This window comes from Falco punctatus, assembly GCF_963210335.1.
Source record: "Falco punctatus genome assembly, chromosome: 9".
In the NCBI taxonomy this organism is placed as follows: domain Eukaryota; kingdom Metazoa; phylum Chordata; class Aves; order Falconiformes; family Falconidae; genus Falco; species Falco punctatus.
Window position 1 is genome coordinate 3,294,751 of NC_137589.1, and position 15,775 is coordinate 3,310,525.

The 15,775-nt window shown below is 42.0% G+C and overlaps 2 protein-coding genes across 7 annotated transcripts in view; one reads left to right on the top strand and one right to left on the bottom strand.

The window, feature by feature from the left end:
- Positions 1 to 15,775, bottom strand: part of DOCK1 (dedicator of cytokinesis 1) — a 317,964-nt gene that overhangs the window by 166,907 nt on the left and 135,282 nt on the right. The window lies entirely within an intron of this gene.
- INSYN2A (inhibitory synaptic factor 2A) overlaps positions 1 to 15,775 on the top strand; it is a gene marked incomplete at its 5' end in the record, with an annotated part of 58,273 nt that overhangs the window by 8,934 nt on the left and 33,564 nt on the right. For 3 of the 5 annotated variants that reach the window (XM_080403106.1, XM_080403109.1, XM_080403108.1), the window contains one exon: positions 4,362 to 15,526. In XM_080403106.1, coding sequence (XP_080259232.1) covers positions 14,304 to 15,526 — 1,223 coding nt within the window. Of the gene's footprint in view, positions 1 to 4,361; positions 15,527 to 15,775 lie in introns of those variants that run through there. The other 2 variants (XM_080403107.1, XM_080403105.1) reach the window with 2 other exon arrangements.

Genomic DNA, 15,775 nt, shown 5'->3' on the forward strand with positions numbered 1-15,775 from the left:
TACTCAGAATAATTTAGTGTGAAATTTCAAGCAAATGTATCTATAGTAAAAATACGACAAGCATGGAGAGTTGCATATTCCCTTACTTCTGGTGTGAAGCCTATTGGCGTGTTACCAGCCTGCTCATCCCTGCTTTTCTTAGCTACAGTAATACTGTTCTCTTCAAGTACAAATAACAGTTCTGAGTTAAAAGCTGGATTTTTTTTCTAGCCTTATAAATGCATAGAACAGCTCAGATGAAAATATCTCAGTGCTCAGCTATTACTAATTTATCATCTGGAGGTTTATATTCTTCTATACAGTGATGGCATACATTCGCTGATTTCAATAGGAATGCATAATGTATATTGCTAATCCAAATACTTACACTGAACAGTTGTAAAATATTTTTTTTTTGTCCCGGAGTTTAGGTGCTGTTGCATTTAAAGCATACCGCCTTCCTAGAGTGAGCTCACTGGGGAAGGCTGATACCACAAAATAAGCTTTAATTTATTTTTTTGGTAAGGATGTCACGGTGCCCTTGATGAAAAATATGTATTCTTTAGGACTCCATAGTTATTAACGATGTGTGTTTTTAACAAGACATTCAAAGTAATTCTAATCTTGAGTGAAATCAGTGCCTTTCCCCCAGATTGACACATAGAAAAACCAGCTGGGCAACAGCACCACAAAAGGAAGTATTAGTTACTTATCAAGAGGGACAGCACTTAACATTCAATGCACCCTTCTACTAATTAAGCTCACAAACAAGTAGCTCCTAAGAGCATCTCTGCATTTCCCGCCCCCCCCCCCCCCAGTTAACTGTTTCACTGACAGAAGCATTTTTGCTTGAGAGATACACAACATATGTAATTAATTCAGAGGAAAGAAAGAAGAAGAAGAAGAAAAAAAGAGTAGCTAAGTTCAATAGAGATTAACATTTAGAAGGAAAATATGACTAAGAAGCCCAGGAGCCCGCCCAAGTGCCGAATCTCAGGGTGTGCATCGTCTTCCTGACATGCACTACCGGGGACTGAACACTACTGGTCACCACAACACACTGTTCCCTCACTTGGAAATCCAAACTCAACGACAGACTGTACAAATGACAAGGAAATATTGACGCTAATGCTCTGTTTATCCTGTTCTGGAGAATAGAAAAGCAAACCTAGCCATACCGGTCCTTTGCAGGGACTGACGTGGTGGTAGTGAAAGCCAGGGGAAACCTATCAGCTTGCCAAAAATCCATGCTCAAATGTAAGGATACCTCCACAACGCTAGTGAGCTGCGATGCCTCAAGGCAGTTCCTTATCTGACCATAGTCATGCTGGACAGGGCGAACTGAGGATGTGCAGTCATGTAATTCATGCATACTTGAGGAAATTACAGTAAATCTAGAATATTTGAGAACATAAAAAACTCACATAATTGTTTAAACTAGCTATTAGAAAGGTCTTATTATGCTTTATGACAGCCACTGTTTAAAGAACTGCTGATAATTTGTGCCAGATACTAAAAAACATGTAAGCAACAAATCTATTTTATAGCCCAATACTCTCTTATATTTTTACTAATCAGTTTGCAAATTAAATAGGCTTTAAGGAAATGAGATCACGAGCATACTTTAAGGAAGAAAAAAATATCTCAGAGTGGTAAATTCAGTGGGAGTTCCATATTTAGCCATCTGAAAATTGGTGCTTGTGTTTATTCTGCTTAGAATATACTGTATAACCTGTGAACAGACACCGGTACGACTCATTAGTTATTGACATTCAAATTTAAATTGTTATTGACTACACAGAATGTGATCGGAGCATTCTCTTATTTTAGTAGCACATCCTCACTTCAAAGTCTTATTTACTACAATTTTACTACATTTAGACAGTAAACAGCCTCTCTGCTGATCCCTTAATACTCTCAAAAATAGTTCAGCTTGTTCGTACATTTGCACAGCCCAGCGTTGTGGTGCTCAGTGCCTGAAAACTCGCCTGCTCTCCAGTTATACATACAAGCACAAGCCTCACAGGCAAAGATAATTGGTTGTAAAACTAACAATTCAGTGCTCAAACAGCAACTCCTGGTGTCCTTTCCCTTTGCCTGTTTTTTCCCCCTTCGGTGGCAGAAGGACACCAGGCCGGATTTTACTCCAGCAATAGTTTTTCCAGCCAATTTCACTGATTTCAGTACAGAGTGTAGAAGAATAAGGGCCATTTTCACAGTCTGAATTAAAGAGATGGATTTAAAAGCCCTGAGTCTGAAGGCCTCCAAGTCCTACGGCATTTGGCTGCAGATCTGAACTTCTTAGTCCATCCTTACAAGAGGAGGATTTTTGTCCTTGCAGGGAAGTGCCGGAGCTTTACCAAACATCAGGTTCCCCAGTCTCTGCGTATCGCTGATCACTTGGCCTCAGACTCAGCCTGTATCAAAAAAGTGTGTTAAACATCCCGCAAAAGCCACAGAGTTATGGCCCAATAGATCTAAGGCTGCAGCAACTAAGAGAGACAGACTGGAGCAGTCATTTGTAACCAGCAAAACGCTCGCCCACTGTGCGCTGCTCTCCATGTCACAAATCCAACTGCATGGCTAAGTGCAGCCAAACCGCATGGAAATTTCTAATACTGGAAGTGAGACCTTAGTATTAATTTTCAGTGCAAGTAAAATAATAATATGCAGATACTGAGAAGCAAACCAAACTAAAGTATTCACCCACAGTCCAGCAGTTAATGTTCAGGAGAGCTGAAGGAAGTGGTTGGCCAGCGATCCCACAAAAAGGAACATTTCACTAAACGACTACAACAGTCTGAGATGAACTGGTCACAGCACTGGCTTTTTGCTGCAGGAAGGTTACCAGTTTGGTTTCTAAAACCTTCATCTGACACCAGAGTTTCATTAACCAGGCTAGCAGTGCGGGTGGGCCAGAGAACATGGAAGCACCTGGCTTTTGCACCTGATTTAACAAGAGCTGCAGCAACAGCACATGGGCTGGCACGCTGCCTTCTGAACAGCACCCCAGCGCTGTGGAAGTGCCCCGCAAACTCTTTCTGCAGGCGCTGGCTGCCGCAGCTGTGTGGTCCTTTTCAGGTTTGTGTGCTGAAGAATGCTTTCTTCCCATATAGAAGTTCTACATGGACATCCACTCCTTTGGATGCAAAGCTGAAGGCTTCTGCCCATCTCCAGCGAGACGAATAACTTTTTTTTTTTCTTTTTTTTTAGCATCCAAAGACTTTGTCCTCTATCTGTATTTACTTTTACTTCCATTTTACCTGGTACAGGAATTCCTTATTATTTGTACTGAAATAATACTGGCAAAATCCCAACCTTAACTCATGTTTATGGCATCCGTGGGAAAGAAAAGCAAGTGGTTTGTGTTATTTTTGCTTGTCCGTGATTGCTATAGCATGCTTGTAAATAAAGCCCACATAGGTATAAAATTAAACCATTTTAAAAACAAAAGCAAAGGAAGATCATTCCATATGCTCTAAGTGAGGAGGAAGTGTCAAAACCTAACGAAGAAGGATGTACTTGTGTGCTCTTCCCCACCTTCCCCACTTGTTTTATCCTTCCTCAGATCTTCAGTTTTCTTTTAACCTCCAGGAAAAATGCAGACACCTGGTCAGTAATTCAGTCACACAAGAAACAGTCCTATGAAAGAAGTCATAGCCTTAACACTTAAAGCTGCGAACCCTTTGCTGTACCGCTAAAAGTGTCCAGCAAAATCTGCAGGTCAAAATTGTCATTTTGTATTTAGACCCCCACTTTGCCCATAATTACGAGACCAATAGAACTTAAATCATCTCACTTCCCCACAGTGACCTCAGCCACAGGACTAAGAAGTCTTGTTCAATTTCAGTGAGACACAAAGCAAAACACAGGTATGACAGCCCACCACTGTGACCACAGCACGAGTGGATATATCCAAAACTATTTTCAAATGGGTTAGTTTGGGTATCGATAATACCCCAGCTTAACCACAGCAAGCCTGCTTTGTGCTTCCTGGAAAATCACAGCAGTCATCACTCATGACAGAGTTGCGATGCTGTTGCTTGCAACAAGTTGGTGAAGTCAAAGCTGGTGCAGGTTATACAGCCCAAGCACAGTATAGATTACTTTTTCAAAACTGAAGCAGAGCCTCTGTGATGCTCAATACAAAACCCCTTAAGCAGTTGTGTAAATTTGGGACTGTATTTTAAAGTTAGTAACATGAAAAGTAGTTTTGGTCTGGTTAGTTACTTCCTGCTCTCCTTGGAAGAAGGAGGAAGAATAGACAATTTAGTGAAATCAGTAATGTTTGCATATTTATGTATGAGTAAGAAAAAAAATCTAAAGCAAGCTACATCTTTCTTTCAAATCATTAGTAACTGGTTGTTCATGTCCATTTTGTTACTGTATCCATTATTCTCTTCTGTAAACACAATCAGAAATTAACTGAAAGCAGCCCTGCAGAGAAGGACTTGGGGGTACTAGTGGATGAAAACCTGGACACGACCCGGCAATGTGCGCTCGCAGCCCAGAGAGCCCCCCGTGCCCTGGGCTGCATCCCCAGCAGCGTGGCCAGCAGGGTGGGGGAGGGGATTCTGCCCCTCTGCTCCACTCCCGTGAGACCCCCCTGCAGCGCTGCGACCAGCTCTGGGGCCCCCAGCATGAGAAGGACACGGACCTGTTGGAGCGAGCCCAGAGGAGGCCACGGAGGTGGTCAGGGGGCTGGAGCCCCTCTGCTACGGAGCCGGGCTGGGAGAGCTGGGGCTGCTCAGCCTGGGGAGGAGAAGGCTCCGGGGAGACCTTAGAGCAGCTCCCAGCACCTACAGGGGCCGGCAAGAAGCTGGAGAGGGGCTTTGTACGTGGGCACGTGGTGACAGGCCAAGGGGGAATGGCCTTAAGCTGGGAGAGGGGAGATGCAGATGAGCTGTGAGGCAGAAATTGTTCCCCGTGAGGGCGGCGAGGTGCTGGCCCAGGCTGCCCAGAGCAGCTGTGGGTGCCCCATCCCTGGCAGTGCTCAAGGCCAGGCTGGATGGGGCTGGGGGCAGCCTGGGCTGGGGGGAGGGGGCCCTGCACACGGCAGCGGGGTGGGACTAGCCGATTTTTAAGGTCCCTTCCAACCCAAACCGCTCTGTGATTCTGTATCCACAAGTAAAGAAATTTAACTTGTGGATCAGTTTGTGTATCAAGGCCATCAGCAAATAAAACACAACAATATCTCTGAGGAGCTGACAAAGAGACAGATAAAATATCCCAGTGCTGAAGAGAGTAATTCAGCAGAAATGATGCTTGAACTGCCTGGTAACACCGATAACACTGATCCATTCTGCAGACTGAGCCCAAGTTGCTGAATTCAAGATGTATCTGTATTTTAGGTAGTCCTAGCTTCACAAGTTGGTGAGAATAATGTGTTATATTCTTGCATTCACACTTTGTGATAGTATAAAAACACACAAGGCCAAAATAAACGTGACACAAATTATCTGTCTAGTAGACAGTTCTGGTGCCTAGAGTGTTATCAGGCAAACCTGATTAACAACGGGGGAGTTCTTGGCCCCAGTCCTGCAGCTTCAGACAAGCAGAGGATATAACTGAAATGGACAAAAGGGGCGTATCAATATTCTTAAGAGGATCTCCAATTATTACTGTAATACAGTTCCTAATCGCCCACATCACAAATAACCCATCCTAAACAGCCATCACCAGAATGCTTATTTTGAGATCTTACTCCACATGGTCCCAGGTCCACAAGACCCTGGAAGCAACTTATTCGCCATCTCCAAAACATCCTTGCACACTCTCATTGCTTCCCCCTTCATTCTCCACACAGTTCTTCCCGCACTGAGCCAAAAATATTTTCTCTGGTGACCTGGAAGGAGCTGTTTGTGCCAGTGCTATCCATCAACTCTGACCCTTCTCCCACAGTCCTCATGTTTAATGAGAACTTGAGACTTCGGGAGTTGGGATTTGGAGCATTTGCCCTGATGTTCAGATTCAAGACTGCTTCCTCTCACATCAGAGTTTGGCTCTTCCTTCATGGTACTTACTTCAGAAGGATCTTAGAACCAGCTTTTATGAAAGAAGTTTTGCTACATTAGGGACTATTGCTCACATGCAGTACACCAATTAAAGCGCAGCTTTTTTGCTCTTCTAATAACACCCTTTTTGGGTGAGCCTTTGCTGTAGCAGAAAGCCAACCGAGCTGTGCACTCCTCTTGTCTTTCACCAACATCAGCACGCTCAGGTCTAACTGTACATCGATAATTTACAATTACAGCAGAGCCAGAACCCGAACCTGCTTGAAACCAGAAACTTCACAAAAGTGCTCCTCAGGAAGGTGAAAATTACACAGCCTTTATTTCCTGGTGACTGCTGACAGCACTGGAGTGCAAATACGAATCTCCTAGACTGGTATTATTCACCCAATTAATACCCTGCTAATGATGTCAGGTTTAGACCTAAATTAGCCAGCCGCATTGTTTATCGCCACTTTACACCCTCCCAAGGCTTGTCTGCGTGTAACCCTAATCCAAGTAGAAAGAGCTGACAATGTTGGAATGCCTTACAACCACTGACCTCAGGAAAGCCATTCATGTCTGTCATCTCCCATTTGTAGTAAGCACTAGCACAGACTACAAAACACATTTTCCATACAATGAGATTATCTGCATTCCCAGGGGAACGGACCGATCTGCATACATTGCACTGCACGCAAGCACACTGCGGTGCCCTTCCGATACCTGCACAGCAAAACTGAAGATGCGAGACTAAAGCATGGCGTTGGAACCCGCTTATCTCATTTCTCCTCTTTACCCTACCCAACAATTGAGAAGCTACGATGAAAAAGAAAATACACTGCAGCCGATGGAGGTGCTCACAGTCTGGACTTGTTCTCGGTCCCTCGCACCCAGACCTCTCTCTGGAGGTCTGACAGTTTGGCAAACCTGTTGGCCAAAGCTAAAGAACAGAACTGCTTTTTGGCGGTGTTTTTTTTGTTTTTTTTTTTTTTTTTCTTAAACACCCACAAAAACTATTGATGTTTACTAAGAACAAATAGAAGTTAGTGTGCGACAATAATGCCGATAAGGAACTGTCTTTAAGCTCTTGTTTTTAACAGCTTGCTATTTAAATTATTTAACAGAAAATCCCATAATAATGAAAAAGCCTTCCAGTGAAAGTATGCTGGCTTTTGGACTCCTGGAAGACAGTACAGTATAAGAACTATTTGTGATTCTCCTAGCAACACATCCTGAGCAGCATCCTTATACCGCGAGTACCAGCTGTAACACTGACAAAGAGTTGCACAGATTTACATGGCAAAATAATGCCCATAAACCTTTCCTCATATTTTTCATAGTAGCAATAGCTGCATAGCACAGTAAGAAAAATAAGCATATTTCTTTTAACAGTAATGTGGTGGGTTTTTTTTCCAGTACACTAAATTCTAGCAAATGGTTGACATTACGACAACACCATGAATTGACAAGGAGTATCTTTTGACATTGGATTTGTTCCGATAGAAAGTTAGCAGTTACTAACTCAGAGCACAAGGGTCTGTATTGTTTATAGTGCAAGTGCAAACCTTCTGTTGGTGTTATGATCAGTTGCACAAACATATTATGGGCAAAGTAACCCTTATTGTACAGAATTTTATCACGTTGAATGGATTCCTTTTAATTTTATGCATGTAACAATATAAAAGCAACAAAACCCAAGTACTATCAAAACTTGTGTTCAGAACATGTAGTAGACATGTCAAAATTATAGAAACTAGCATATACTGGCTTGTGCATTCAGGGAAGTTGTTTTCTAAGGAAAATTTTAGTTTATCCTACAATAGATCCCTGTTTTATCTAAAATTCTACAGGCCTATGGAATCATACATTTTATTTGTTGCCACTTAGTTCAAAAGCTAATGCTCACAAGAGCATTTAAAGGCATTTATTGTCCATCTCAGCCATTAGCTAGGGTATGATTTTTATACAACATTCTTACAGAACCTACCAGTGAATGGAAGGGGGAAAAAAGGCAAATCAAATGCTGTATGATCATGTTTATGCCAAAGGAAGACTTTCAAGGCAATTACAAGTCTATCATATGTCATCGCTGAATCTAGATGATTGATAGATCCAATTTTTTTAAACTCTACTAAGAACCATCACAACTCTACCAAATGTTTGTACTTTGCAGTGCAATGCTTTATTTCTAAATAATGCATCCCAGAGCCAGTTTTTGCTGAAGAATATAGCCAAAACCTAAAGGATTAGCCTAAGTTAGTAGATCTCGTTTCAGTCTTTTGGAACCTCTTAATTTTTTTCAGTAAAAAGATAACATCCATGCCCCTCCCTTTACAAAGTGTAATTTTGCTAGGGAGCTCACAGGAGCTTTCTTTTCAGGTATGCACGGCAATAACATAGGTGAGAAATCTCCAAGTGTCTCCAGACCACAGGCTGAAAAGCACCAATTTAGGCAGTGGTAGTGATGTTCCGTAATTCATTGCAGTGGTGCAAACTTCTCAAAACCGGAAGACTGAAAGGCTAGGGCAGTTCACCCTCTGCTTCATAAAATACAGAATACGTAAATGCAGCAGCAAGAACAAATTCAGTATCGAGCAATAAATAAGGAAGTTTGGGAAAGAGAAAAAGCAAGTCCAATGCCTAGGGGTTTCAAAACAGATGTAAAAAGAAGAAAAATACTAGTTTGACATTTACCAGCACTGCTAACTCTGTTATTCTACATGAATAATTCTGATAAAAGGAAGACAGACTGATCTCCCCCCATCAGTTTGTATGTCGATAGATACATTGGAGAGGCATTCCTAATAATAGTCATCAGTACTTTTTACACCACAAAAATTGGGCATACCCACACCCTTGAGTTTACCCAGAAGTTGTATTTTATCCTCTTACTTCTCCATTAAAACTCTGTAAAAAATAGACGGAATTTCTGCAAGGAACTAATAATTAATAACTGGCTAAGATAATTCGTATTTTCCAACATGCTTATCAGTACAATTTTGTTTACTGAACATTGCTTACTAATACTTAGGATACTACTATATAATTTTAAAATTTGTATTGTAACAACACGGTCAGTTAACCTAACAATTGGATTCCTTTTAAAAGGCTGAAAATACGCAGTTAATGAAGTCAAAAGGTTTGAAAGTCAAAGAAATAACATGATATTAGAAGCAGTCTAACTCAAAATTCAGGAAAACATTTAGATTACCTGTAAAATATCTATCCTTAGGTTGCTACTACTGGTTTACACAATGGTATATTTAGAATTAACATAGAATAGGCTTCCATATCGTCTTTGTATATATGATATCAATCCAAGCTGCTTTAAAATGCCTATTTTTAACGATAGAGGTGTACTATATTCTATGTATACACTTACAAAATCAAATAGGTTTTGAAAGACATACGCATTATTAAATCTTACGATAGCGTTTAGACATAGAAAAATAGCATATGAGGCAGCAGGGATTTCTGATGAGAAAATACAGCCCCAATATATTCTATATTCAGAAGCTTAAAAATGTTGCAGATCACTGTCGAGCCTTCCTTTACATGGTAAAGCCCAATTACTTGCAATCCCTTACATTATTTTTCCTTTAAGCTATTACACACGCGTACAAAAGCCATGTGTACTCTTAATACTGCACAGAAGTTTACAGCTGCATCTCTAGAGCCTTCATTTGGTCTGAAAATACAGAGACTGAAATCTATGCCTTTCATCTGCATTTGGAACTTGGAAAGTTTAACTCCTCTGCTTATTAACACCTTTAGCCTTTGAATATACTTCTGTCTCATAAAACTGACAGAAATGAAATGTAAATTGTAAGGTAAGGTACAAATCTCCTTTTCCTTCCTTAACAAATGAGTCTGGAAATTCAACGCTATAATTCACCTTGTAGTGCAGTGACTTTGCAGAGTTTTGGATTAAGAGTGGAGGTCCTGCAAAGATTTACTTACGTACCTAAGCTTTACCTGCTGGCACAGACTTGAACGGGACTGTTGGGAACCCACTGCTCCTCATAATTGAGGCGTGAATCACATAAAATAGGTCTCCTTCCTTGGAATGCCCATTACATTGCTGAACTGAGGGGGGAAAAAAAACCCTGTACTGCATCAATAAATGGACAACTAAAAGGGAAGGATTTATTTAATTGAATAAAACTATGGAGAACCTGAAATAATAAAGGTGGTGGTTTCCATAACTTACGCTGAAGATTTTATACTAACTTAAGGCTTCTCTGTGCATCACTTTTTTTTTATTCTTCTTTAATAGTTTATTTCCATATTCAAACATAATGGAACGCTATTTAAGGGTAATCAGCCAGAAGTTTATAAACAAATCAAGGCTAAAAACTGAAAAAAAAAAAGAAGCTCTGTGATTACTTAAAGATTTAGCTTAGCAAATCATCTCATGCAATCAGGGTTTGTTTGGAGTAACTGCAGACAAAAAGTTTAAATTTATTAGCTGTATTTAATTGGCATCAGCAACTAAAATTCAAATTCAAAGTCTTTATTAGCCCCCTGACAGTGTAAGCCATAAAGTCTGCAGTACTTATGCAAACTGAGAAACTCGGTCTCAGTAGTTTCCTGAAGTATCCAGCAATCCTGCAGCTTCTGTCGTATTTCACTGCTGCACATTTCATGTGTGCCAGCCTTGCCTTGTCATCCAGAAAACACTGCTGAGCTGAGTCGTGGTCAGTGGAATTACCGGCAAGGAGTGCAAGGAAAGGAAACACATTACGATGAGATTTCCTTTTCCAGCCTGGGGTCTGGGTGCAGGCGGTGCCCGTGGCACGCTCCCATCTCCCAGGACATCGGTACGGACGCTGGCACTAACTTCAGTGGAAAGAGGGCAGACCTGCAGCACTGTCTGAGCTCAAGTACAGGTTGAACGATTAAGCAGGGTCTCCCAGGAGACACTGCCGCAAACGCTAGCGCCTGAGCAAACCAAAGCTTGAATCAACACCTTGTCCAAAACAAAAATGAAACGAACCAAAAATTATTATATAAACTCTTCCATGTTAAACATTTAACTCACAGTCAACTGTTTGCTCAACCATTCTTTTATCAAATGTGCACATATAGTTCTCCTTGGAGACACTGAGATCCAAGTGAGGCTTAAAAAAACCTGGTTCTTTTGGTTGTTGTCATTCTTAATCACAGATATCTATAAAATTATTAGTCCAAGTTACTAGTGGGAATAGAAGACTCTAGATTAGCTAAATCAATCAGGCCTGCGCAACTGGGAAAGGGAGAGAAGCAATTTTTGAAGAATCAATTTATTGGCTATTAAAGACATGTTTAAAATTAACTGCATCACAGAATACAGTACCGCATTTATCTATTTCTATTCTGTAGAATATTGCCAGACTCCTGGCTTCATCTGAGTTATGGACTCCATTAATTCCATTTGTTAGGTCGTTCCAAACACACCCAGAGATCCTGCAGTCCTAAAGATTATGGGATTCAAACAGTACCTGAAATAATCTGAAAATTTGGACAGGTTAGAGGTACACTAATGAAATATCAAACCAATACTTTAAAATAAATTGTATGTTAGGGGAGCCTACTGTCAAAAAACCCAAGTGCCAGAAAACTGACTTTGACAAGTCTGAGATATCCTGGGAGAGGTTCGTAATAAGTGACTTTTCAGATCTAACTACTGATTTTTGTAAGCCTCTTTTATGGGTAAAAACGTGTGCTCTCTTTTCAGACATAATTATTGACTATCTCACATCTTTGTACATGCAACATTTTATATTTGCTACAATTTCTTTACTAGTGCATGAACTCACATTAGCAGATTTGAAAACTAATGGATATAATGACTCTTGTGGTACTGCATTTAGGTTTTTGCTAAACTCATTAATTTACCAGACCATTATGGAAGATTTGCTTCCAGTCGTTCTACATTAATGAAAGTGCAGAGTTCTTAGTTTTGACAGTAGTTTTTACAACACATTTTAGCTGTGTCTAAAGCTGATATCTGTCCAGTTGCAGGCTAATGGATCAGGTTTGTATTTTACACAGCAACTCATTAATCACTAAAGCATTCCAAGATTCCTCCCCTAGATAGACAGACAGACGGATGGATGGATGTCTGTATTTCCTACCACTACCACCTTTGGAAGCTGTGGAATACAAAAATCCTGACATTCATATGTACTTACTTTATTCCCCCCTCAAGAAAACAAACAAACAAAAAAACCCCAAACAAACAAACAAAAAAGAAACAAAAAATCCCCAACAAACCAGTTTTCTATATTGGCACATCATGTATTAAGAGGCACAGGGATAACTGATCTTACCCCCCATCCCTAGCAGGGCACAAAGTACAAGAGAGCACTCCACCACCTCAATTTTATCTTCAGGCTTCACTCTAGCATTTCTATTTTATAATCCTTTTTCCACAAAAAGAGGGGCTTGGTCACCCTGGTATCAGATACTAGTCCGGTATATACACATCTAGTTTGAAAACTAGTATCTTGCAGTCTCAGATGCCATTACTTGAATGGTTTTCTCCTGAATCTTCCCTCTTTTTGCTGTCTTCTACGGACTTTCTGCTACATCAGACAGATTCAGATAGAAACTTCCCCTTCTAAAATGATCGCTGCTCATGCGTTACTACCTGAACCTGGCAAGTTTAGATAGAAAAAGGCAAACTAGATGGATTCTAAAATCCTTCAGTTACTCGTTCGCAAATTACTGGGAACAGGGATGTAAAACGTGAAAGGAAAAAAAAAAAATAGTGACACATTTGCATGCAATTTTTTTGAAAGCAATTTGATAACCCAGAAGACCAACCTTGCGGTATACAATTGCTTGCCATGCACATTTGTGTGTCTTAACAACTTTTGGGAAATGTTAGTATTACTTTTAAAGACTCATAAACTTTCAATTTTCCATCAGAAATTAATTTCTCCATTATGGCTTTTTAATTTAAAACTCAGTGCACACTAGTCATAAGGATTCACTCATGCCACCGAGTTGACTTTGTAAAACATACGCTATTGTGGTACTTTACTCTTCAAGAGTTTCACATTTTTTATTCAGTAGACAAAAGAATTTTGATTAGAAATGTATTTCAAATACCTCACCTGAAAGTCCCTTTACTCATTTCACATTGTACTCTGAGACTCTCTGAGGGTACATCAGTGTTTAAATAGGAGATAACACACAGAATATTTGGATTAAGTGGGAATTTGGCAATTCAGTAAATCTCAGCATCAGGGAGAAATTTGTGCAATAGGAGAGTAAAAAACGACAACTTCAAATGAGGTGTAAAAATTAGGTCTTTACTATCCAGTTACTGCAGGTCCCATATGATCTGTACAGAATAGAGCTGTTGGGTCTTTCTGCTGTGTGCTGTGTTAAGCAGTTGGCATCTTTTCATCCTTGAGGAGGTGCTTATATCTCAATAGCAAATTAAGTAATTTCTGTGAATCATCACAGGTTTTTTGTCCGTTTGGTGTTTTTGGGTTTTTTTTTTCAGCACTTCAGGATCCTTTGGGATAAGAAGCTCTATTATAAAGGCATATTACTGCTGTTAGTAAAGGATGGGTTGGTTTGCATTTGAAGCAAAACCTTAATTGATACACTGCTTGCTTATTTCACAAACTTCAACGATTCTTAATTTTTATGCGTACAGCAGCACCAACCAGTTGCTGATAATAATTAATCTATGTCCAGGTTCTAGGTTTAGCTATGAGGTAATTTTTTTACAAAAACCCAAATAACGACACCTCTAATGACCAAGTAATTTCTTGCAAAGATACAGAGTACATTACACAGCAGAAACGTGTTTCACAAGCAAGCGTACTGTAAAAGATAACGCCAGTTTGCCACTTCTTGCTAGCAAAATTCTGAATTAAAGAAGCACTGAGGGTAGTCAGTGCTCTAGACTTTTATTTGTACAAAGAGACTTCCCCCACATTTTCCCTGTACTTGTTATTCACTATCAAGCAAATTCAGATGCCTTGTTTCCCAAGAGCCCACAATTGCCTCGCGGTGAGGTCCGAGCGCTGAGCTCGCACCCCCGGGGGTGACAGCCATCGTGTCCGTCTGGGACAGCCACCGGTGCCACGCAAACCAGGTTGAGCCCCACTCCTCTCTGAGGAGCAGGCAATAACCTATCGACATGAAAAAAGCTTGATTTTCCAGCAAAAAACATACCATAGTCCAATACGAAGGACTGTGACTTGGGAGAATCGAGCAAAAAGGTTGCGAGCAGCAGCATCTCAGTAAACACAGAGGAAATTAACTCAAATATTGCAAACCTTGTGGGGGGTGGGGTGGGGTGGGGGGGGGAAGTAGCATTTCTGTTGTAACATGAGGCTTTTTGACCTGTTTTTGAATGCAGGCATCATGGTGAGTAAAGAGCCCAGCAAATGCTTACTCACCGCCTCGGAAAGTGAAGTTGAGCCAGCAGCTTCACTGGCGCTGGAGATGAAATACGCCCTGGATCCCAACCGGCAGATTAAGAAGCGGAACAAAGCTCTCCAGGTGAGATTTAAAGATATCTGTGAGGCCCAGAACGAGCAGAGGGACAAACAGCTGTCCACCGCGCAGGATCCTGACAAGAGGGAAGCCAAGCCCGTTTCCTACAAAACAGCTTATCGCAAGTACATGACAGTGCCTGCCCGGAGGTCGATACCCAACGTCACCAAGAGCACAGGAGTTCAGACTTCACCCGATCTCAAAAAGTGTTACCAGACCTTTCCTCTGGACCGGAAAAAGGGGAATATTCTTAAAAGCGCCTCGACCGTGGACACCTTTAAGGGTCAAAACAACGGGTTTCTGATAGACGTTAAGGACAAGGAGGGCAGCAGCTCAGGGGAGGCCGTTCAGTGGAGCAGGAAGGCCGGCAGCCTGCAGACGGCAGAGTTCATTTCCCACATCAACGAGCGCGCCTACGGGGGCTCTCACGACGACGGGGCCGAGGCCTGGCCAAGCGGCAATTTGCACAGCTCTCCCCAAGAGCCGCCGCCTCTCCCAAACTCGGCCGACGCCGCTTCGGAGGAGCCCACCGTGGTCCAGCCCGGCCGAGGGAGGCCGGTGGCTGGGCGGCCGGGGAGCGAGGAGGCCGCCCAGCCCCTCCACGGGAGGGTCTTCAAGACTGAAGTGGCCACCGTTTATCTACCGGCGGCGGGTTCAAACGCCTCGCAGCACGACCTGCCAAACCTCACGGCCGAGACCGACTGGTCACCGTGCCCGGCAGCCGAGGAGGACAGAAAGCAGACCGCGCACCTCAACGGGGTTCAGCCCCAGGCGGGAGATGCTCGAGCCTGCTCATTGCGGGCGCAGTGCCAAGCCACCGAATGTAATGAACAGACCCTTCAGATAAACGTTTCGCCTATGGAGGAGACCCAGCCTTGCCAGACGGCCGTCGCGGTGAGCGAGGAATGCCAACAAATCGTGCCTCACACAGAAGTTGTGGACTTGAAAGCGCAGCTTCAGATGATGGAAAATTTGATCAGCTCCAGTCAGGAAACCATAAAAGTGTTGTTGGGTGTTATACAGGAGCTAGAGAAAGGAGAAGCTCACAGAGAAGGGTGAGTAGAAGCTCTTTAAATGAGTGTAAGCTCTTTTAAATGCCTTTTCTAACAAGTGCCTGCCCTTGAACCTGCTAATGTATGTTTGCACCCGCTGCCGCTTCCCCGCAGCGCACCAAGATGTTTCACGTGGTGCTTCTCACACCGGCTAAGTTTTGCTGCTTTAGAGGCAAGTCCTAGGGAAACCTGCCAGCAGTATTTGGTATCTGGTTGTCCTAGGACGTAATTAAGTAGTTATTTAACGAAGAA